Genomic DNA, 26,040 nt, shown 5'->3' on the forward strand with positions numbered 1-26,040 from the left:
AGTTTAAGTGGACTCTGGGGGATGGTGGAGGACAGGAAGGCCTGGAGGAATGTTGACTATTGGGTCACGATGGGTCCGACACGACTTCGCGACTAACAACAACAACAACAAACATCTGAAAAGTTTGACTGTTCTGAAAAACCTCAGTAAAATCTGAAGAAAAGTGTCCAGACTAAGTTTAGCAGCTGCTTTGTAGGGCAACACAACCAACATTAATTCTAACTAATAAGCTCAGCTGTCTTAAGCTGCCAATGTACATGTTTACTCTAATGAACAAGTTAAATTTACACCTACACTGGTTACTTTTCTGTAGATTTGCGCTGCATTCTGGCATTCAGAGTAAGGGTATTCAGAAGTTGCCATCTCCAGCATGCACATTCCAAAAGCATAGACATCTACAGACTCATCATAATGTTCTTCATACATCTCAGGAGCCATGAATTCAGGAGTTCCTGAAGGAAAGGGAAAAAAAGTTATTCTTCCTCTGTTCCAGTACAATCCTTAACACTTCAATTCATAATGAAGTCCCAGTGAGTCCAGTGTGTTTTACTTTCTAGTGAAGGATTTTAGTATAAAAGAGAACATGTAGTCTGAGATCTGCCCATCCCTGCTATAAGCAACTTGTTCACTCATTCTCCAAGTAAGGATCTTTATGTAGCCAAACAGTCTCATCCATACACAAGAATGAGATATCAACAGGCCAGCAGAAACCTCAAAGTTTGCAGAAGTTGAAAAATGTCTTTACCAAAAAATTCCTAAAAAGTATGTGTGTCAAAAACAGCCTAATGGGGTCCCAATGTGCACAATGGACAAGGAATGCCATCTTACTGTTGAAGAGACAATGGAAAAACAAAAGAGGGGATGAATGAAAATGGAACAGAATATCTTGAAAAAATGCACAGCTACTTGTCTGAAACCCTGCACTCCACACTGCAATATTTTTGGCGGCCCCACTTGTCTATTCTGACTTACTATAAACCTGCAAGGTGAGATGATTAAAATTTTACTTGTATATCAAGAGTCTTCAACACTTTTGGCCAGAAGACACATTTGGAAAACTAAGAAAGTGGTAGTTATAGATGCCATCCTAAAATGGCGTCCAAGGGGAGAGGGATGTTCCTTCACAAAGCAGCTGCCATGGTGGACATGACCGGTCACAAAAGATCAATTTCATAGAAGGAAGTTCTGAGAAAATAAAGGTGGCATGCAGATAAGGGGGAACACTTCACTTTGAAGTGCTTGTGCATATCTGATAAAAAAAATATTTTAAAAACTTGACAGAGGCCTTAGAGATGCAAAAGATGATGTTTGGGACATAATAGTTCCCAGAGGCTCTGCACTGAAGCCTACAAAATTTAATAGGATCCACAAATATATGAATTGGGATTATAAAAAACAGCAGCATTCTGAAGAACCACTCTCTCTATACATTCAGATCAACATTGAATACCACCTCCATATCCTCCTCCTGCCTGAAGTTTGATGTGTGGGTCCTTGATCCTTTCAGGCACCCTTATTGTAGTATGCTCTCCATAGTGAGGTCTGGCTGGCTCCATCATTGTTTATATTCCAGGATATTGAAAGAAACCATATAACTTGATTGCTAGTTAAGGACTCTGCTGCTGATACACACTTCAGCTTGTTACTTATTTTACATGCACTCACATTTGTTTTAACTATTGTTAGCTGTCTTGGATTTCCTTTATGAAAGTAAAATGGGGTCTACATATCTTACTAAATACATTAATTAAATCAAATTCAGTGCTATCCTCCACTTAACTTGCATTCACATCCTTTCCAACTTGTCCTATATTATTTGTTCCTTTCCCTCAGCCCTCCAGCACCTAACCTGCAGAGTCCATCTACAATATAAACTTAAATTGGCTTTATATTATTTATTATTTTGATTTATATCCTGCCTTTTTCCTACAAAGGGCTCAAGGCAGCTTACATCTCCTCCTCCATCTTATCCCCACAACAACAACCCTGTGAGGTAGGTTGGGCTGAGAGTCTGTGACTGGCCCAAAGTCACCCAGTTGGCTCCATGGCTGAGCGGAGACTAGAACCCACATCGTCTGAGTCCCAGTCCCATGCTCTTAACCACTACACCACACTGGCTATATTACCTGAACTGACATGACTTCCCCCAAAGAATCCTGGAAATTGTAGTTTGGTAAGTCCTTCACAGAATTAAAGTGAAGGTACTATAGTAAAACTAAAGTAAAATGACCCAGGAAGAGGGAAAAGATATTAAACCAGTTTTCAGTTTGTTGTGTAGAATAGGATCATAATGGTAGATATATCTGTTTCCATAAGGTTGTATCCAGTAGTGGTGTTCTGCCTCTGAAATGGAACCACTGGTGAAACGTATTTCCTCTTCCCCCTGTGTCCCCTGCAAATCTGCTGTGGATGACTGGGTGGGGGGATTCAGAAACAGAATGCAGGAGGGCACTGTGATGGGGAAGGAGGTCTGTTGTGCAAATGAACTTCTGCTCATGGAGTCTGGATCCAACAGCATGCATGTCTAATTCCACAAACACACTGTAGCATGCATACACATGCGTGCGCGCACACGCACACACACATACACGAACTGGTTTTAAGGGAATGCTACCTAACTGACCTAAGTGAAAATAATATAAATATTGAAGTTAATTCAAGATAAATGAGTTAAATTAACAGCTTTATTAGCCAATCTTGTATATCTGCTTCCAAAACAGGTATGTGTGTTTGTGGTGATGCTTTGGTTTAACAAATTGCCTGTTGGCACAGTTAGCCCTAGGATATAGATTTAGACATGGTTCATCTACAGAATCTATAGTACACAAGGAATGATTTTTTTTCTTTCTGGAACCATTTCAGGTAACTGGGGGGAGGAAAACACTGCATTAAGCAGAGTGATAGCTGGTTAAAAGAATCCAATTGTTTTTATAGCCACTAAGGAAAGGAGAAAGTGAGGCATGGTAAAACAGAAATATAAGATTGTACTGTCTAATTATCAAGATTCTGGAGTTCCTGACTTTGGAATATTTTAAATGAATGTATCAGAGCTTCTTCTGTTAAATTTAACCTTTGCCAAAATGAATGTTTAAAAGGTTCACCTTATAATTCTACACGCCTGTACAGTAAGATGGAAATAAGGAAGAAAAGTGTTCAATGTGCCTCAAAATTAATATAATTCCATAAATTATTGGCAAAACTTCAGCAGTGTTTTAACCATCAATAATCTAATGGAAGATAGAATTTTAAAAATTCCCAAACCTAATACTAATTATTAAAGATTTATAATAGAAGTTTTAAGTGTATGAAGAATAGGGGCAGAGCCAATGCTATCAAACATTTATGACTGAAAAAAATCGCTTATTCTTTTTCCTCTCCCAAAATATTAAAAACATCTAAATTACTTCAAAAGTAACACTATCTATGCTATAGATTTGTATCTAATTACTTAAACTGGACTGACACCAGGACAATCTGTGTGATCAAGACAAAAAGTTTCAAACTAGCAAACAGAACTTTTTTAATGGGTGAATTAATGCAAATTAGCAAGTAACCACACTATGACAGCTCAGTCTTCAATCTTTATATTGGAAGCTAGTTCCACTATTCACAGATGGAGGAATGAATATACATGGAAATGAAAATATTTTGCTGAATATGCCAGTGATATGTTCTGATCAAGGGGCAACAACTGTAAGCTGGACCTTCATTGTCCTGTGGATTTAAAATGTTATCCAGGATGTTGAGCCAGCCTTTAGGAAATTTGACACTGAACATTTTTCACAGTTTTCACTAAAAGAGCAGTTCTGCCTGGATGCACCTGCAGATTCCAGTTTTTACAAAAGAACATGCTATATTCACCAATGACGCTTTTAGCAAATGATGTGCGCATTAAGGTGGCCAATCCCAGGTCGCCAATCTTCACTGAACCAGTGGGTCCTGTAATGAAGATGTTGTCACATTTCAAATCACGGTGGATGATAGGAGGGGTCCTTGTGTGCAGGAAATGCAGCCCTTTTAAGATCTGTCGACACCAACTCCTTAAGACCTTTGGCTTCATGACTTTGAAACGTTTTAAGTACCTATGAAGAGAATAACAAAAGAAGAAATAGCCAAAAAGCTTTTATGCATCAAGTTCATCCAGGCATATTAGATGACAACAGTGTTTTTCAGTCATGCAGGACAGACTGCTTACCTGTAACTGTAGTTTCTCAAACAATCACCTGTGTATTCACATATATGGGCTCTGTGCCTGCACAATGTTCCATTCTGAGAAACTTCTATAGCTGAGCAATTTTGCTCAGAACCCTCTCCCACTGTCCCACAGCGTACATGTCCTTAACAGGTTCCTGAATATTCCCTCAGTTCCCCATATTGTAGCCTTGGAACCAAGATTGGTCTGCAGTACCCACAACAAACTCAAGGATGATAGCAATGAGGGGATGGAAAGTTGGTTGCATGAATGTACAAATGATCACTCAAAGTATCACAGTTACAGGTAAGCAAGCTGTCCTTCTTTGTGGCCTCTATGCATCACTGATGCATAGAAGAGAAGACTGTGTAACCAAAGGCCAAAATATAGTGCCAAATAAATGTAAACAGCCTCAATCAGGTTAAAACATGGAACAAATCAGGGCTTGTGACCTCATTGTTGAATACAACCAACACTGCTACCACATGAGTGAGCTCACACTGAGAAACACAGTTCAAGACCAGTCACTACATGTACTAGCTCAATTGTCTTAACAGAAGAAAAGTGTTGTGTTAATACCACTTACACTTGCCATCATAACAGATAAACAGATAAAGTGACTATTTGATTGACTCTGTCCTTGATCTGTTAAATGTCCAGAGAGTCAAGTGGAATAGCACTAGCAGGATGATGTACTGGTTGAGATGAAAACCTGACACCACTATGGAAAGGAAGTTGGTGCCAAGGTAAAGAACCACCCTGTTTCTGTGAAAATGAGGTCTGAAGAATCCATGCACACTGCACATAGTTGCCAGAATGCCTCGCCCAAAACATCACTTTCCAAGGAGTCAGAATCTACTATTGCCATTAGTTTCATCAGCTTAGAAGACTGCACTTTCAGGAAAAATAAGAGGTTCCAACTTGGTACCTTTGGTCAAACTGGAGGAACTAGGTTCTAGAATCCTTAGAGAAACCGCTTCCCCTTTGGATATGAGAAGTCAGCAAAGGCTTCAATGGGAAGATGAGAAGCAGAAACAGCAGCCAATAGACACAAGGGAAGAAAGTTGTAGATTTTTGTCAAATGGTAACAACAGGAACTGAAGAATCCAATGCAAGTAGCTCCTAGCAGGGTCAAAAGCAACAAAGGATGAAATAGCAGCCACAGGACCATCTCGGACTTAATGCTTGTAGCATTACTCAAGTAGCATCAAGGCTGCTCTGGATCAGGACAGGTATCAGTACTGATTAGAATCTCCATGGCTTCATGAGGAGTGTTTGAAAGTCTGAGTGAGAAGCTTCAACAATGATGGAAACTGAAACTAATTGTCCTTTGTTGGGCACAGAAGCAGAGCGTATCACAGTTGCTGAAGTCACCAAATGTTATCAGGATGCACTATGTGCTATCCATTCCTATCTTGATCAGGACCTTGGTGAAGAGTGGAAAGGGGATAAAGATGTAAAGCAATGCCACAGTTCATGCAAACACAAAGACATTCCCTTTGACCACTCTATACGACTCTGGTGCGCCCGCAACTGGAGTATTTTGCTCAGTTTTGGGCCCCTCATTACAGAAAGGATATAGCCACATTAGAGTCAGTGCAGCGTAGGGCACAAGGTTGGTGGCTGGTTTGCAGGGGATGGGGTATGAGGCAAGACTGAGGGAACTGGGTCTCTTCAGCCTGGAGAAGAGGAGATTCAGAGGGGATATGTTGGCAACATACAGGTATGTGAGGGGATGTCACATGGAGATGGGTAGAGACCTGTTCTCCCTTGCAGAGGAAGCCAGGACACACTCCAATGGAGCAAAGCTCAGGGAGTCAAGGTTCCATTTGGATGCCAGGAAACACTTCCTGGCAGTTAGGACCCCAAGGGTGTGGAATGGGCTTCCACAAGAGGTCGTTGAGGCCCCATCGGTGCGGGTGTTCAAGGATAGGACGTGCACATGGTGGGCATGTCGTGCGTGGAGCCGGCTGGTGCCGGAAGCCAGACTAGATGGGCCGGGAGGCCCCTTCTGACTCACTCTGTTTCTATGTTTCTAAGTCCAGACCTGCTCAGCTGCAAAGCACTGGGCAGACAGTATTGTATGCAAACAGACTGACCTCCAGTGTGTCCTGCCACTAAAAGAGATTTATCAGGATCTTCATGTACACCTCCCACTCATGGGAGATCAGTAACATCTGGCTGAGCCAGTCAGCAAATACACTGGCCATACTGATCACATGGATTACAAATTATGCCTGTGATATTGTCTGCCCACCAGGTCCAAGTCAAACACCTTGAATACTTTGTCAACCAACATCAATTTCTGCAGGTTTATGCAATTGGTTGGTTTCTTGCATGGCCTACAATCCTGTAACAGGAACCCCCTTTGCAATGAGTTCCCACTATGTGGAATGGAAAAGGCTGAAAGAAGGGCACACATTACATAAGGTGCTCTTCTACTGTCCACCACTGTAACAAAGTCCTTGCCCACAAAGTGAGTTGAAGTCGGGTATGGGAACTGTCTTGCTCAGTATTAAACTAGCAGAGAAGCCAGATGTGCACAGTTCATATATGCAAGAATACTGCACAATGGACACTGGCACAGCTATCAGACTCAGGATGCATCTGAGAACACTGTAGCAGCCCTCTGAATGAATAACTCAGCTGTCAAGAGTGCTAAGCAGTGGGCTGGATCTTTAAGAGGGAATATCCAGTTGGGCCAGCAGTTGAGGATAGTTCCGATGAGCTGGAGATTTTGCACCAGCTGCAGATGGGACTTCTCCATGTTGATGTAGATCATTCAGGGCAACAGCTGAAGGGAACTGTTATGAGCAGGTCTCGCCTCCATTTTTTTTCTTCCCAGCATACTTTCTTTGAGCACAGATTCACTCTTTCTGGGATGAGGGAATAGTGTCTGCCCATGTGAAGAGTTGAATTCAGTTGAATCACTGAAACTCTCCCTCCTTTGCTCCCTTTCAGAAAAATTCTAATTTTGTCCTTGGGGTGTCTCTTGCTGGACAATTCTTAATTGGTCAGCTCATTTCACCTGTTGTCTCTTTACAACAGAGGAATAAGGAATTCCACCTTATTCCCTACCCACCATGTTCTGAAATGTCTTCCAATTTTTCCAAAGCAGGGTAGTTCTTGTACTCTGAATATCTTCACTTTGGAACCTGGCCTTCACCCTTCATTCTGCACTTCAGAGCCTCCTCCTCTGAATCTGAAGAATCTATCTGGGGAGACTATAACCTGAGAGAACTGGGCCCACTCTCTAGAGGAAGCACAATTTATTCATGTAAATCACAAAGCAAAGGAAGCACTGATGTAAAAGCAGGCATCTCTCAGGTCAGTCTTAAGCAACAGTGGAAGGACTGACAAGTGGGAAACAAATTCCTGGGCACAATGTAGGTATTGATGTCTCAGAGATTTAAGACTGAACAAAGCCTTCCATCACTCTTCAGTACGATGAAGTGCCAGGAGTGGTAACAGACACGACATGACAAAATAGGGCAGGTGCAATGGCACCTGTTGCCTTTTGGCTTGAATGTCCTGGAATGGAGCTGTTGTTCAAAAGGTCCCAAGTGAAGGGAAGGTGCCCAACTCAATTCTGTTGCCTCTCTGGACAGTAATGAGGATCCCAGAATCCAATGTGATGTTGGTCTAGGCTGGCAGAAAAGATGACAGATGAGTTCCAAAGACAGGAGGCAGAGAAAAGGACAAAGAAAGATGGAGGCAGGGAGTCAAAGATGATGCTTCTTGTTCCCATGGCCCTTCCAATGAAAACACCTACAATTTGGACAAACAGTACTGGTTTCTCAGTACTAGACCATGTTGTTAAGATGCCTGCCACAAACCTGACTGCTGGTAGTGAAACTGTATCACAGGAGGAGGATACCAGTTGGTGAATCTTCAGTGCTGTGTTCTATGTCTTCTGAACTAAATCCATAGTACTGTCAGTCTTGGAATTGAAAATTAGCCATCAAAAGGTACTCAGTTTGAGACTAAACCTCCTGTGATAGTTCCAACAGACACCAATGAGATCCCTAACACTGAAGTTCAGTAGATGCTGAGCGATGTTGATCTGTTGTCTTGCTAACTACACAGCCTCACCCTGAAACACCTGAGCAAAATTTTTCCATCTTTGTGAAGGTGGTCAAAGAGGCAGCCAACTTTCCCTCAGACAAAGACCTGAGATCCCAACACAACTGTCAGGTAATCAGATACCTTGATTTTCAGGGTTGCCAAGGAATACAGCCTACAGGAGAAATATAGAGTCTGCTTTATTTACCTTGAGCTGCCTCAAGGTAATCCTAACCCTAATCCTAACAATAGAGTTTGGAGCAGAGTGAGTGCAAAGAAATTCAGCAGCCTTATCCTGAATTCCATATATCCCCTTGAGCTATTTAGATGTGGGAGACACAAATGTGGGAGCATTAAATAAATGACTCCTTGTTAGAATTATTTTTCCTTTGAGTGGGGTCAAGGAGAGGAGTTTGGGATTCTTCAGAATAGCAAGACATGTTAGAAGGGTTAATCAGGGGAAGAAGGATTGAAAGCCATGGGGTTAGTGTATCAAAAGAAAAGGAACCCCAAATTACAAGTTAATCTATAACAAATCACGTGCAATTCGATTACATCTGAAGACAAAAAAAAATCAGCTGTTTCAAAATATGGCTCACAAATTATTAACTGGGTCTCACTGATTTTTATCATATTAGTCCAATACTTTGGTTGTTTCCAAGCAGAATCTAAGTACTAGTTTTAACCTTTAAATTATTCAAAGATCTTTCCCTTCTCCCACACAACTTGCCTGTACATGAAAATAATCTACAGATGCCTGGTTGCAGGTACCACCAGTCCGTTAGAAGTTAGGTAGATGGCTACTCTACTATGGCATCTAGACTTTGGAACTCCTTCTCCAGCTTTATTTGACAGAGGCCCACTTCATTATATTTTCAGTACCAATTAAAAATGTCTATGTTCTCCCAAGTGTTTGGTAGCAGGGATTCCTATATGAAAGCTGTTATTTTGTTCACTGTCTAAACATCAGTTGCATTTTTTGCCTTTAATGTAAAATTAAATAGCTCCATTTTTTGTTTGACTTTTACTTCTTTTTCTATTAGTTTTTTTTAAATCTTGTATGCTATGATTGAAAAAAGGAAAATAAACATTTTAATGCAAAAAAAAAAAAATCTGTAACAATGCAGAGAACCAATACATAAGAACAAGCTATGGAGTTACAAATGTGTATACATTTCTAGGAGAGTCTAAATCCTAGTAATACAAATGAAAATAGTATCCTTTTTATGTCGCTAAACTAATAGTTATGCTGGTCTGTTTAATAATCCATTCCACATTACATCCCAATCCATTCGAGCTTTCTTAGAACTCAACAGGCCATCAATTTATCCTTTTCATATAAAACTTACCCAAGCCCAGTAGACATTTTCACAAGATAGCAAAACTTGCTAATAGTGATCTTCCCATAGTCAGTTTCACAAGGTCCCTCTAACAAACATTGTATAAATTCAAGTAATAGCATATTTATGTGAATCAAATGTTAAAAATGCAGTTATTTGACCTGTTTAATTTCCTTTCCTGCCTAGGTTATTGTTGTTGAGAGCTAGGTATCCCTTTATTTGTTTCAACCTTCTAAAACAAAAGACAGTCGCTTTGTAAAATAGCTCTTTATTACCTATTCAAAGCTAATAAACTACAGCAACTGAAATATTAGTTGCTGTACAGAAACAAAGTGATTAGTTGAACCCAAACTAGAAACTACTTTCAAAGTCTCTCCTGTCCAGCAATGCTGGACTCAATGCCTCTGGGTAGTCCCCTCTGGAGAAGAGCTAACTTCTAAGACCTACACGAGCCCTCTAACTGGATAGTCTGTCTAACCTGACAACACACCATGGAGTTAGACAGACTACCCAGTCTAACCCCATATGGGCTTGTCTTCCTCTTCTCCTCTGTCCCCTCCCTTATCTTCCAAACACTGTCTGTTTCCACGGTCTGCCTGAGAATCTGAAGGCAGCAGCTTTGAGACTTCCTTACCCTCCTCTGTCCTCTTGATTCCACTCCCCACCTCCCAGTCTTCACAGTCCTCATCAGAAGAGTCACTGCAAACCTGATCTTGGAAAAGCATGTCAAAAATAACTGTCTAGTCCATTCCCTATTAACTACTGATTTCTATGTTATGGAAACAATGCACCCAACTTTTTATCAACAGGGACCAGAGAAAAATTATGCAGCAGGTATCTAATCTCCAACATACAATCCATTTTTCTAGTTAGACTATGTATTCTATAATATGCCTTCACATGAAAAAGACTTTCCCAAGTGGGTGAACTGCAGTTGTATAGGACTACAACTCTCACAATCCCTAGTCTACATCCTGGGATGATGCAGGCTGTAGCCCAACACACCTGGAGGATATCAGGTTGGGAAGAGCAAAATAGAAACCCTACTTAGTTAATGGTACATTCACAGCTCCAGAACAAACACATTTTCTTCCCTTCCAGACTGTAATCCATCTATATAATGAATGGGATCTGTCATCATGAAATCAGTAATCCTCGAAGCATTTAATCACAGCATTTTTGTAATTTAGCTGATTTTCAGTTGTTCCATGAAACACTGGTTCAAGGGACTTCACAATAAAGCATGCTTTTTTGTCCCCACAGATTCCACAAACCAATGCTAACTATGTAGCTTATAATTTCTACAAGAATTAACATGCCTCATTTAAATTTAACTTTTATCATTTATTGTCATATAAGGCAGGCTTAAAATTGTGATATATCCAAAACCACCCAATAGGTCTTACAGCTTTGTAGGCATGCAGCTCAGTGCCTCATTTCCAAATTCAATGCTGTAAGACATTGAAGCCACCATAAGACACATGTTAAGATATCAGCATATATCCCTCACGTGCTGCAATATGATTGTGGCATCAAGTCTAATGTATGTACCTGAATATCAGGAGGTGGCTAACCAACAATACAACCATAGCACAGAGAGTAGCTGAAACACAACATGACCAATGCTAGCAAATATGAATGCACATTGAAAAACAGTACACGAAACGTGTGAAAGAAAGGTGCAAGTACAATCAAACCCTACATGGTCAAAAGATACATACGTCTTCAGTGTTCCAGATGTCATCAGCTCAGTTACCAATACAATGCACTTCTTTCCTTTAACTGTTGATTCCCAGGAATCATAAAATCGGACAATGTTAGGATGCTGCAGGCCCTTGAGCATCTCAGCCTCCTCTTTAAACCTCTGCTGCTCTACTTTGGTCAGCTTCCTGTCCTAAAATGAAGAAAATATGCACATGGAATCACTATATCATCTATAGCGTTCTTTAACACATTTATCATGGCAGTGCTTAGAAGACATATGGGCCATAGTGCTTTGTTTTAAACACACAGTAAAAGGAAAACTAATACCAGTGATAAAAGCAATTGACACTGGAATATTCAGGAAAAGAATGAAGAATCCGCTACAGACTAACCCTGAAGAAATGTATTTCTATCAGAGAGCTGTGTCTGGAAAATAAAAGAGCAAGGAAAGTTTGCCCAAATGTCTTGTTCTTTTTGTTCGTTCATTTGTTTTTGAAGAGGTTGTTTTGGATGAACATGCATGTGATATGCAACTGACCAAGGCCCAGTTGATTCACTAGTTTACTGGAAATTAACAAAAAATTAAAGCTCAGAAAACAGAGAAGGACTAAGCAGTAATTTCTCCCAATGGGGTGATATAAACAGGGACCTTCATTGGAATCAACGCTTTTCAACTTATTCAAAATGATCTGGAATTAGGAGTGAGTGGTGAAATAGCCATGTTTGCTGTCGAAAGCTAATTATTTAGAATAATTAAAGAAAAAGGGATTATGAGCAATTCTAAAAAGATCTCTCTACACTGGGAGAACAGGCATCAAAATATATTTATTTAATTTTGCTACTGCCCAATAGCTAAAGCTGTCTAGCACTTGTGGTTCAATGTAAGCAAGCATAAAGTAATAAATCTTGAGGCAAAAAGTTCCAACTTCAAGTACAAGCTGATGAGATCTGAGCTAGTGATGACTAACCAAGGAAGAAATCTTGGGGGTTGATTAAAATGTCAACCCAGTGTGCAGTTATTATACAAAGGCAAACACCATATTAGTCATAATTAGCAAAGAATAAGAGAATAAAACTGCCAGTATCATACTAACTTTATACAAAGTTGTGACGGCACTTAAATACTGTGTACAAATCTGGTTCCACATCTAAAAAAAGGATACTGTGGAATTTGAAAAGGTACAGAGAAAAACAAGTTCTGCTTTGCTATGAACCATTCTGAGAACATTTGCTACAGAAATGTCTATGAAAACTTTAAACAAACAAACAAACATGGGGCTGCAGCAACTCTCCTATGAGAAAAGGTAACAACAACTGGGACTGTTTGGTTTAGAAAAACACTGAATAAGGGGAGACAGGTGAACGAATGTATGCATGCTGTGAAGGAAGTATTTATTTTATTAAAAGTAGTTCTACTTTGCTGAAGTAGAAAGACATTGCTCTCCCTCTCCCATATTAAATGCCTGGATCACCCTATGAAGCTGATTGATCGAAGACTCAGGACAAAAAAGAAAAGATGGACTTTTTCACACAGCACATAGTTAAACTATGAAATCCACTTCCGTGCTCTGCAGCGATAGCCACCAGTTTGGACTGGTATAAAAGGGGCTTGGACAAACTCCTGAAGAAGACTAGCCTGGCTACTAGACCTGACAGCTATATGCTAACTCCAGTATTAGAGACAGTAAGCCTGCATATACTAGTTGCCAGGGAACACAAGCAGGAAAATGCTGTTGCTTTCATACTCTGCTTATGGGTTTCTGTGGAGAGCTTGTTGGCCACTGTATGAACGGAAGGCAAGACTAGATAGACCTCTGGTGGGATCCAGCAGAACGCTTGTGTTCTTATATTCAATAAACTAAACCTTAACCCAAAGAGAAAGAGATGCTGTGGGTGGGTCTCTGTATAGGTTTTCAGCCTTTTTCAAATGGGGTTGCAATCTCCTTGAAGGATCAGCTTTGCATCTTGAGGGTACTTATTTATCCCTTTCTGTCAGCAATGGTTCAAGCAGCATCTGGAACAGAATGCCTTCCAACAGCTGCAGTCTCTTCTGGTCTGACACAGACTAACCACAGTGATTTCTGATTATCTCTAAATTGGATTACAATGGTGTGTTATACATAGTTCTTCTTTGAATCCCTTTATCTGTGTACACTTTGCATAGATCTTGACAGATCTGCAGTCAAAGCACAAGCAGTGCAAGAACAGAAGCAGCAAAGATCTAACTGCTAAGTTTCTCACCTATGCACTTTCCCAGAACAGACAAATGCATTGCTGCTATTAAACTAAGACCAAGAGAGAGACCAAGCAACTCTCTCTCAATAATTACCAGTTCCAGAGTTCCTTGTACATAGACAGGTTGCTGACAAGCGGGAAGAGGGAATAAAGCAACATGGTAATCAGGGTAATTCATCTAAGCAACAGTTGGAGCCAGTGCTAGTAAGAGGTAGAAACCCAAAATACATGTAGGGTAAAGTATATTTCCCCTCACCCCTACCCACACATCATACTGTCATGTCTGGACATAAATAGAAATCAGGCAATCAGAAATGTGAGGAAGATAAAGGGAATCAATAGAAGAAAACACCTATGGGATGAAATCATGTTATGTTAGTGGGAAAGAATCTGAAATCTAAGTTTGAACTGGGTCCCCTCTCTCCCCCCCAGAAAAAAGTTGGATGAAAAACTGGATAGCTCTTAGAGGCAATGCAAACAAACAAACACACCCTCCATGGTGAGCACAGAAAAGAGGAATTTTGTCAATGAAGTCAAGCAATCAACTGAAAATGTCCTGATTTCCAGTTCAGCACCTGCTAGTCCAGCAAAAACATTTTGTCAGACGCAAGATCCAGTGGGATTGGTGCTAAGAGAGCAGTTCTATTTGGTAGAAGCAAGTAGCTACAGCAGGATGCTAGAGAAGTCAAAGAGATCAGAGTCAGATCAGCAAGATTTTATGACAAGTTGTATAAATATTGCCCAATGCAATATCGAAACTAATCCCTCAAGCAGACTGCTTGGGAAGAAAACTCTGTCACAACCCCCTAAATCCCTAACCCCATCACTCAGCACATACACAAATTTCCCAGAAGATAAGGCTCACTTTTTGTCTGTCAAGAATTGTTTGGCAAAAGAAGAAAAAGAAAGTCTCCTCTGGGCATGTGACCAATCCTCTCAAGGAGACTGGCTCTAGGATTCCCCACCTTCATAAGCCACCAAGAGCTGGGTCACACATTTTTAGAAAGGGAAGAATTACTGATCTCCATGTCCATGTCATCAGAATTTATTCGTGATTCACCAGGCAGCATGCTGAGTAGTGTAATACTGCTTCTTTTTACTTTGATTTAAGGCTAAAGGAACAGTAGGAGAAAATGAGAATCAATATCTATCAGCTTCCTCACTCCAGTATAGAATCAGATCACAAACATGAATGCAAGGAAAACAGGGTTGTTGCTTTAATTCTTATATCATTCCTTGCATTATTGCAAACAAAATGACATGAGTACCTTTTGGCCCAATTACTTCTGCATCTAACTAGCAAGAAACATTTGTATTTCTACAGAACTACACATTATTTTAAACAGACAGTGAAATAAAATATATTGCTCCCACTAAAAGCTTTATAAAGTCTCTTATAAGAAGTATATGAAATATTAAAGTCCTGAATTCTCAGGCAAAGCTAAATGCTGCGGTGCTAGAGTGCCACCCAAGTGCAGGACTCAGATAAGAAAGGGCAGAAGGTCAAAAATGAACATCTAAAAGTTATGAAGGAGACCTACAGTGTTAATATTAAGATGGGCAACAGAAGCATGTTCCAAAATCTTCCTTCTTTTTCAGATTTAAATAACACAGGGTATAAGAGCTTAAACTTCACTGTGTTAATTTTATAAGTCTAGAAAGGTACATTGTGAAAACTGCTATCAATGATTCACCACATATCAGTGCTTCACACCTCTGCCAACCGATGGCAAAATACTGGGCTTAATAGATTCATTTCCAACATCAGGGAAAGAACAGAAACATACACTTTCTGTTTTCACTATGAACTTAACCCAGATATGAGATAAGCCTCTCTACGGAAGGGCAGACTCTTGCCTTGGAGAGTATAAAGCTTTCATCAACCCCTCTCTGCAACCCAGTTTTGCAGGTGCAATCTAACTGCATCTGGGAAGTCAAAGATACAATGAAAGGGGTCAGCAACCTTAAATATTCCAAGAGCCATTTGGACCCATTTCCCACAGAAAAGAAAACACCAGGAGCCACAAAACCCTTTTGACATCTAAAATAAAGATAACACTGCATATATCGTTTTTAACTTTTATGCTATGTATAAAAAAAACTATAGTGTGTTGCATTTATGAAATCAATGAACTGCTACAGAGAAAACAAATTTTTATTTCTGCATACAACAAAAACATTTTGAACTCCAAAAAAAAGATGCTGGGTTGAAGGTTACTTTCAAATAAAATACTCAATGTCTATTTGAGTCCTTCTCGTATTTATGAAATAAAAAGCCGAACTTAAATTGTAATTTTTGCTCAGATCAACCTTCTGTATCAGTTCCAAAATGGCTTTTTTTCTCTCATCTCCATCCGGATATTTTTCAGCAAAGCCTCTTTCAGCAAAGCAAAGCAAAGACATTCTGGAAATGTCTTGCAACATTTGACTTTTTGTTGTTTGCCAATTTCTCACCACATATTAAGCACACTGGTAAAGAAGTCTCATCAGCAGTGAAAGCAAATGAATCTGCCCACGAACCATTAAACATTCTGTTTTCTTCTGAAACTTTTCTTTTCTTGGATTTATCTATGGTTTGGCCTACCGGGGGTCGAAAAGCTCAATAAATCATGTGCAAGCGGGTGTCACACTGTTGGTGTCCCTGCTAGCCAGGTGACTTACAGGCTCACTAAACCAAGTGCCAATGAGGTTCAGTAAAGCTGAGATGCAAACAGTTTTCTTTATTCAGCAAAGTAACTGGGTGTCCGTTCCTACATGCAGGCAGGCAGCAACACACACACATTCCTGCTTTTCCTCTGTTTTTCCACTTAATCTCGCCCCCATTGTTCCCTTATCCAATCCCCTCTCAGGGTCTGCCTGACCCTTTAACCAATCCCCTTGCGGGGCCTGCATGGGGTCTGCATGTCCACTGCATGCCTGGCCTTGTGAAGGCCCCTTATCTGCATCCAGGTGAAGCGTGATCACTGCGTACCAGTCCTTGCGTGGGGGGTCTTCTGTCATTCACTGCCGCTTATCAACATTCTTTTGCCTTCTCCCTTTTCCTCTCCAAAGCAAGCAGTTATACAGAAAGCAAATGGCGTTTACCAAGCTTTCATGCAAGCAGCTGTTTACAAAAGCATATAGAGTTAGTTAAGCTAAAACCAAATAACGTTAGTTAAGCTAATCAGGCTCCTTCAACACATTGGCGGTTGTGATGCATATTTTGATTGATAGGGAGCTGCAGCAGAGGGATGAAAGAGCCACATGCGGCCAGAGCCATGGGTTGCTGACCCCTGCTCTAGGTAAACATTTCGCCATGCATGCTACTAGGGTATGTAAGTGTTCTAAAATTATCAGGGATAAAGTGAAAACCTCACAGCTTCCTGTTCCAATCAGGGTCAATTACTAGAAACTGCAATCTAAGTAACCTGTTCCACTAAAAGATGAGCAGCATTGAACCTAACCCTATACTGGTATCCCTATTTTAGATGTAACTATTCTCCATTTATTAGAGCATTAATCCATTGTGTACATACATCTCTGGCAACACATGCAAAACTCCCTAAAATAAGGAAAGGGAACAAAAGGGGAAAAGGCCAAAGCTAACATTGCAGCAGTAAGAGATGGAAACAGAGGATGGTTCTCTATTATCTTTCATATTATCATGATTATCAGCCATAATAGTCATATTATATCCCACCTTTCCATATATATAAAGTAGCTTTAACAACTACATCTAACAATAATTAAAAATCCAGACAAGTACAGCATATAAAGTAAGAATAAAATCAGTACAAAAACGTCAGTTTGGTAAACTAGAGACAAAGGCACTACATGCCCGTGTTACTCCCATGCAAATTTCAAATACTTATCAGTCATGGAAAGTGTCTTTTCTGTAGAACTAAAGGATCGGGCAGGGTTATATGGCAAAGCTATTCCTTTGGACATCCAATAGCTGCTGCTATCATGGCAGTCAGAAGAGATAAAGAAAGCAGGAAAATGTCCAAGCCCCCACTCAGGCCAGGTGCAAATAATCTCTGGTTGAAGGTACGTAGGCGCAAAAGGCTCTGCCTAGATGTTCTAAAACTAGCTCTGCACAATCACAGGACTGAAAATCTGCGAGTGCACTGAGGCCATAATGAACAAATGGCAAATCTTCCAAGGTGTACCAATTTCAGGGACATGCAATAATTTTGTATCTAAAGGGGAAAATGAATGATTTGAAATAACAGCCTAAATAAGTCATGGGATATAACTTCTTGGTAAGATCACAAGACTGAGAATTTTAAAAACTACTTTAATACAAAGTTGAGAACACTTTGTAAGAGTTTTGCTCATATTTACCGGTGATCTACAAACTTCTTCAAGGACAAATACTGTGATTACCCAACTCAAACACTAATTCAACAGTAGATACTGTGTTCAAAAGGAGGGTAAATAAGATGTGCCTTGGGCTATGTCTTGACCTGGTTCTGCCTCTATGGTTTACTCTAAATACTGAATCAAAATAAAACAGTTATAAATGCTGAAATAAAAGTAATGTGTGGGTAAAGTAATTTCCTTCGCCTTATTATTGAGACATCTAAATTGCCTTAAATCCAAACCAAACATTTTTGCAAAAGTCTATAGTCACCACAAGACACTTTTTTTTAAACAGGCCGAATCTTTCTTCTAAATAGAGCACTAGAGTGTATTAGCTCTACTCTACATAGTAACAGCTGAGTGAATATACATTAAGAATCCCCTTTAATACCTTTGCAATGCTGCTCAGTTAACACACATTTGGCAGCACAGATATGCAGCAAAGCCAGAAATTACAGGGGAAGGGAAGAAGCAAAAATCAAAAGACCAAGTGCCAAGTGATACAGTCCGCCCTCTGTCCTTGATATCCCAAGGAGAAACAGACCCTGTTGGCCTCTTCACTGTCGATGAGGTTCTTGGTCAGCCACTTCATTCAACATGCTGAACAGAAAAGAAAAATCAAGGACCTTTGAACAACTCCTTTTTTATATGCCTTCATTCATGTAATCGTCAAGGAACAATTTACAAAATTAATGATCCATGATTTAAGCAGGTTGCTCACCTGTTACTGATGTTCTTCGAGTGGCCATCTGTGCATTCACAAATATGGGTGCTGCACCTGCGCAGTGTCTAGGCTGGAAGATGAGAAAGCTAACAGTTTTTGGCGGGAAAACTCCACTCCCCTCCCCCTACATAGTATAAATAGAGTGGAGTGTCCACCATTTTACTCAGTCTTGAAGACCGAACGTTCTTCCCCTTGAGGCTAAAGATGATATCACAGTAATCATCACTGGTACCCTAACATTTAAGCATAGTACCGATGAAGAACATTTCCACTCACCGACACCAAGCGGGGCCGGCGGGTGGGTTGTGTGAATGCACAGATGACCACTCGAAGAACATCAGTTACAGGTAAGCAACCTGCTTTTCTTCGTCGTGGCCTCTGTGCATCACACATATGGGTGATTAGCAAGCTTAACAGACTCGGAGGAGGGAGGTGTCATCAACGAAGAATAGCCAAGAGAACTGCTCTACCAAAGGAGCAATCTTGTCTGGCATGTACATCAAGCCGATAATGCTGGGCGAAAGTGCATGGAGCAGCCCAAGTTGCAGCTCTGCAAATATCTTGGATCGGAACTCCCGTTGCAAAGACCAATGAAGCCGCTACTGCTTGCATAGAATGACCCCTTGGGAACGCAGGTAAGTCCATCTTTGCTAACTGATATGCCAAAATGATAGTCTGGATGATCCATTTAGACAGTCTTTGAGATGTGACTGGAGAGCCTTTATCATGATCAGAATAATTAACAAAGAGTCTATTAGAAGTCCTGAAGGATTCCGTGCGAGATCTGTAAAAGGCCAAGCAGCGTCAAACATCGAGAGTGTGAAGAGATCATTCAATCAGATTCGATGGTGATGGAAAGAACGCAGGTAAGACAATATCCTGATTCATATGAAACGGTGTGGCCACCTTGGGTAAGAACGTTGAATCCATTCGAAGAACGACCTTTTCTTTGTGAAAATTCAAATACGGTGGATCTATCTGAAGAGCACAAAGTTCACTAGCTCTTCATGCTGATGTGATAGCTACAAGAAAGGCAGCCTTCCAAGATAATAAGTGTAAATCAACAGTCACCAAGGGTTCAAATGGGGGTCTCGTAAGTGCTTGGAGTACCACGGAAAGACTCCATGTTGGCATGACAGGATGAACGGACGGACGAAGGTTCTGCAGTCCCTTAATAAAACGCCAAACCATAGGTTGGGAAAAAACAGATGAGCCCTGTCCATTGCCACGGTAATGTGAAATGGCAGCAGCGTAAATCTTTATAGATGGCGGTTTAAGTCCCGAATGGTACAACTCGAAGAGAAATTGTAAAATGTTCTCAATAGAGGCCAATCCTGGAGAAAATGAATGGCACTTGGCAAAAGATGAGAATCTTCTCCATTTCACCACATAAGATAGACATGTTGACGGCCTTAGAGCAGATTCAAGAACTGCTTGGATATCTGGATCCAAGGCTGCCGGTTCCGGAGCGACTCCCAGCGGGTCAGAGGAAGGGCTCGGTTGCACAGTCTGGGTGTTCCAGTGCTCGAGATGTCGTCGGAACTGATTCAGTAGTGAGACTTATTGAATGTGCCAGGCTGTCAGTTTCAACGAAGTCAAGTCCAGGTGTCGAATCGCTCTGTTGTGTTGTGTTAACAGATGAGGAATTGTTGGGAGCCGAAGAAATACACCTCTGGGCAGCTGAAGGAAAGCGGTGAACCAGGGTTGCCTCGGCCACCATGGAGTTATTAATATCCCCGTAGCGTTGTCTTGAACTATCTTCAATACAACCCTCATCAAAAGCGGAATTGGAGAGAAAGCATAGAAAGTCATGTTGTTCCAAGGGATCATAAGGACATCTCCTGTCGATCCCAGTCCGATACCCGCTCTCGAACAAAATAGTTTGCATACCCTGTTCTCTCGGATAGCTAACAAGTCCATGTCCAGGTATCCCCATAGATGGAAAAGCTGCTCACAAAGCTGTTGGTCCAACTCCCACTTGTGGGTCATTGACATTTGTCTCTTCAGCGTATCTGCTTCTACATTGTTGGTCCCCACAAGGTGAACCGCCAGTAGCATAATGTCCCTTGGGATACACCAATCCCAAATTTCCATCGATAGCCAAGCCAGAGCAGGTGACTTTGTCCCACCCTGCTTGTTGATGTAAAAAACAGCGGCAATGTTGTCTGATGCAATTTGGACAACTTGACGTTGGAGGACAGTGTTGAAAGATTTGAGAGCGCTGAAAATCACCAAGAGTTCAAGGAAGTTGATATGCTTCTTCGCTTCTTGTCGGTTCCAAGCCCCTTGGATCCGAAGGCCTGCACATGCCGCACCCCACCCGATGAGAGATGCATCGGTGTACAAGGTTACTGTTGGTTGAGGCGGTTGGAACGGGACACCGATAGACAGATTGTCTGGAACAGTCCACCATGTCATGGTACGCAGGACTGACAGCGGAATCCGGATTAACTTGCTGGGTGGGTCCCGCTGTGGGTGAAATGACTTGTTGAAAAACAACCGTAGGGGCCAAAGTCGGAGTCTGGCATATGGGATGATGGCAACTGCAGCAGCCATATGTCCCAAAAGTCTCTGGATGGTGACAGCCTGTACTGACTGTCCTGTCGTGTCGAATCCGATGGATATGCATACAAAGAGTGTCTCGATGGTTTGGAGGAAGAAATGCCCTCTCTAGAGTAGAGTTGATACATGCTCCGATGAAATCGATGACCTGCATAGGAATAAGGGACAATTTCTTGTGGTTAATGCAAAGTCCAAGATCTTCAAGCAAAGCACACGTTTCGTGTACAGCCGACAGAAGACTATCTCTAGTCTGGGACACAATTAGCCAATCATCCAAGTACGGGTATATTTGTATACCCTGAAGCCACAGGTATGCACACACTGGAGCCATACACTTTGTGAAGACTCTCGGAGCGGTAGCGAGGCCAAATGGCAGGACATTGAATTCGAATATATCGGATCCGACAGTGAAACGTAGAAAGCATCTGTCAGAAGGATGAATTGAGATATGGAAATATGCATCCTTCAAGTCCAGTGAGGCGAACCAGTTCTCTCTCCTCAGCAGCAGAAGGATATTTTGTAAGGTGGTCATCCGAAACGTCTTAGGTTTGATGTACCTGTTAACATCTCGCAAGTCCAGGATAGGACGAAGACCACCGTTCCATTTAGGGACCGTAAAATACCTGGAATAGAATCTGTGCAACCCTTCAGAGCGAGAGAGTTGTCGAATCGCTCCTTTACGAAGTAGCTGATAGACTTCGTCGCATAGTACCGAAGAGCAGGGTGTAAATCGGAGCGGGCTCAACGGAGGAACAATGTCGAATTCTATCTTATATCCGAGCTGAATGATGGACAACACCCACCTATCAGATGGAATGGACTCCCAAATGGGGAGTCAGCTTTGGAGCCAGCCCCCAAAAGGGAGAGGGGAAGGTGGGGAGTGAAGAGACGGAACGGTCCGCCCGGACCGTCAATGCTGATGTTTCTCAGTATCGAAATGCCAACGGCTCTGCGAGAAACGTTGTTGAGGCTGTTGCCTTCTACGTTGTTGCCTCTGCTGGTACTGCTGGCGAGGTTGGTACTGTGGATGGCTGGAGGGCTGGGACCACGACCACTTACGTTTCTGTTGTGGAAGCTCCATGCGGCTCGCTGACATGTGTGATTCGTGGATCGACTTAAGCGTATGGTAGGTCTTTGCATGAAACAGTCCGGTACCATCAAACGGCATCTCTTCTATCCTTCTCTTCATTTCCTCAGGGAAATTACAATTTCTTAGCCACGCATGCCGCCAAAAAGAAATGGCACTGACCAGGGCCCTAGAATTAGTGTCCACATGATGCCTTGCAGTGGAGAGTTGTTGAATGGCCACTTGCATTGCCTCCTTTATAAACACTGTGGCCAGGTCTGCTTGGTGATCCGGAAGGGAAGAAGTGGCGTTCTCCAGCTTCTGCATTATGAAGTACTGGTAACGCGCCAGCGTCGCTTCATAATTTGATATGTGGAGGCCGAGTCCAGAGGCCACATAGACCTGGCGCACAAGCATGTCGATCTTTCTCCCTTCCTTATCGCGAGGGGCTGTGAGACCCCTCGACTCCCTGCCCTGGGAGGATTCAACCACCACCGAGTTCGGTTTCGGGTGACGTACTAGGAAGTGTATGTCCTCCTCCCGAACCCAGTACATGGCTTCATATCGACGAGACGTAGCCTTTGGTTGAGCCGGTTGGTCCCAGGGCTGGACCATCGCTTGGCGGAGCGTGGTAATGAGCGGCAAGGGTATGGCTGCAGACTGCTCGCCCCAGACGATGTCGTAAAATCTATCGGTGCTGGGACTGGGGCAATGGTGGGCCTCGATCTCCAGCGACCAAACCAGGAGAGAGATGAGCTCTGCGAAGGTCACATGGGGCTCGTCCGGGGACCCAGGGCCCTGGGAAGTAATGGCCACATCGGGATGTGTGGAGTCCACTTCCAACTCATCCAAGTCTTCCTGACAGCGGTAATGCTCGCTGGAAGAAGAGGACTCCAGAGATGTTGGGCGCCTCCTTTCTGCACGCCCCGATGTGGACGGCACCTCCCTCGGGACTGGTGGTGACAGACGGTCCCGTGGGTAGTAGCCAAACAAGTGGTATTCACCCCAACCTGTGAAACCACCGTATCCAGGCATTGGCCAGTCATCGGCTGGACAGTCAGCGGAACGGCTTCGACATCTAGGTGGCGACGGAGAGTCTGCAGGTAGCATGGCCGTAGGCATCGGGGCTGGAGAATGCTCCCTCAGAGGGGAGTCTCTGATCTCTCCATCTGAGATAGACTCCCTAAGCGGCGCCTCCGGTTGTCGAGGAGATGTGCTCTCAACCGAACAAATTGCCTGGGGGATCCCTGCGGAGTCACCTGCATTGCTGACTGCAGGGCCGGTCCCAAGGGAGTCGGTACCAAAGCGGCGGTCGGTATCGAGAACCCCGATGAACCCGAACCCTGGTGTTTGGGGTGGTCGGGTTTTTTGCCCTTATGAGCCTGCTTGTCCTCCTTGTCCTTCCTCGACTTTTTGTGACCAGGGGATTTATCAGATCCGGTATGCTTACGCTTCTCCCGTTGCTTGGTCAGGGGAGAAGGCAGCTGTTGGGTCTCCACTGAAATGGTTCTCCATCCGAAGGATGCTGTGGAGGTGCAGCAGAGGCCGAGGCAGGGCACTTCGAGGGCGTGACCGAGGCTGAGGCGGAGCGCTGAGGAGGCACAGTTGAAGAGGAGCCAGGCTTTAAGACCAACTGGTCTGATTGCATCAAGGCCTGGTCCCAGAGTAACTTGCAGAGACGGTTCTCCCTATTTTTTTCTGGCCTGCCTGGTGAAAGCCCAAGCAATGGCCGCACTTATCGGTTCTATGCCCCTTGCCAAGGCAGAGGAGGCATAGATCATGCGGGTCCGCTGGGGACATCTTGGAGCCGCACTGGATACATTTGCGAAATGCTGCTCGCTGCGCCATCGCAAAAAGGAAGAAAAGAGGATAGTGCAGAGGGTAAAGTTATAATATTTTTGGGTTTGTTTTTTTTAAAGAAAGAAAGAAAGATTTAAAACGGGTAAGAGAAAAAACTTGGAATATAACAAGATATAACAAGATAAAGTTTACAAGAACTGTAGAATGAACAACAAGCACAAGGCGGAATCTAAGCGAGAAACAAACAGGCACGAGGCACAGTGAACGGCGGTCGCAAAGACTGAGTAAAATGGCAGACACTCCACTCTATCTATACTATGTAGGGGGAGGGGAGCAGAGTTTTCCCGCCAAAAACTGTTAGCTTTCTAATCTTCCGGCCTAGGCACTGCGCAGGTGCAGCACCCATATTATTATTATTATCATTATTATTAGAACATATGTGTGATGCACAGAGGCCACGACTAAGAAAGCAAAGTTGCTGCCCTTTCATTGTTTGCTTTTGACTGACTGAAATGCAATAGATGATGGTGTAATTGTTTTTGATGGTATTAGTTTAAAACAACCAAATATTTTTTAACTCAGAAACATTAACCCCAGAAATATGTATGGCCCCTCAAAATGTTAACTGCTAATTCCATTACACAGACATATTTAACACAGCAAAAAACATCAATTTTATTTGCCCAGGATTATGAAATGAGGGACTATTTTGAGGCCCATTTAGTTTTTAATGACATTAATGAGTTTTGGACAGAGTTCAGGAATGGAACACCATCTATCTTCATGTCACTAATTGGTTCACACAAACTGAAATGGGAACAGAATGCTAAATGCTGAACTCCAGCCTCTACCTAGTTCTGCTCTCCAAATTCAAGTTGTCCTAATCCTTAAATCAAATAAGTTCATTTACTATAAACAAGATATCCAGTAGAATCAACAACACTGTTAATATGCACTTTGCTGATGGTCATAAACTATTCTATAGCTCCTCGCTAAGAAGGTCATACTGGGTAACCAGCTGAACATAACCTGGTACACAAAAGACCAATCATGTTTTAGGCAATGTGAACTGTACTAGCTGATAAAACATTAAGATGAAAAGAATGCACAGAACAGCATGTCTGAAAAGCAGACACAAGGAAAGCTTATAATTATGTGCATCTAGAGCAGGTTTCTCATGGAATGACACACCTAGAACAGTCTCCAGAGTTACCCATGAGAATGAGGTGCATAGAAAGGCTCCTTCCAGATCAGGCATGCATCACTTGGGGATGTTTTATGCATAGGATTTTTGAGTTTAAAGATCCTCTGTGTGAGTTCCAGTTCTATTACTCTGGAATATATCTACTACCAGAAAACACAAATATTTTACAATATTTTATTTTATCAGAGAATTTCCCAGAGGGCTCATTCAGAGTAACTATCCCGCAGGTAATGTCCTTACTGCAGTTCCTACACTTAAAAGAAGTGTAAAGGTGTGTATATGTTGGTGGGTGACATATGACTAATTATGCTGCTGCAAGTGAGATGCTCACTAATGTATTATAAGCAATCAGTTATTCATGTATTTTCATCCAGAAAAAAAGTTAATCAGTTCACCAAGAAATCAAGCCAGCTTTTAAAATAGGCACTGAAACAGGGAACTATAGAATATGTTAATTTCTTTCTATCCCTAACAGCAAAGATTTTAAAGACTTGATATGTTTTGTTGCTTTAAAAAAAGGTAGTAAGTTGCAAATAGAGTTATTTGCTTCTACAATAGAGCCACCTTTATGCAAAATCTATTAAATATGTAATGATACTGTGCTTCATTTCTCCTCTATCACTCTGGCAACTGTTATTTGTTTCATTAGGTTTTAACTCCAACCTCCCTTCCAAATTTATCTGCCCACAGACATTTTTGTACTCACTGTCATTAAGTAATGAAAATTCAAGCTTACTTATAGTAGTAAAATCAGTTTCCCATGCACTTTTGAAAGCCCACTGAGCCCTCTTTGGACCTGGATTGATGTTT

General features: G+C 42.0%; 1 protein-coding gene across 1 annotated transcript in view; it reads right to left on the bottom strand.

Annotated features, from left to right (window-relative positions):
* The window catches only part of WNK3 (WNK lysine deficient protein kinase 3), a 134,070-nt gene that overhangs the window by 83,089 nt on the left and 24,941 nt on the right, over positions 1-26,040 (bottom strand). Inside the window, exons 2-4 of the mRNA XM_044443419.1 lie at positions 11,316-11,488; positions 3,862-4,082; positions 295-452 (exon numbers count right to left, since the gene is read on the bottom strand). Of these exons, the coding sequence (XP_044299354.1) occupies positions 295-452; positions 3,862-4,082; positions 11,316-11,488 (552 nt within the window). The remainder of the gene's footprint in view (positions 1-294; positions 453-3,861; positions 4,083-11,315; positions 11,489-26,040) is intronic.

Source organism: Varanus komodoensis, unplaced genomic scaffold (genome assembly GCF_004798865.1).
Source record: "Varanus komodoensis strain SLA01 unplaced genomic scaffold, ASM479886v1 scaffold42, whole genome shotgun sequence".
Classification (NCBI taxonomy): domain Eukaryota; kingdom Metazoa; phylum Chordata; class Lepidosauria; order Squamata; family Varanidae; genus Varanus; species Varanus komodoensis.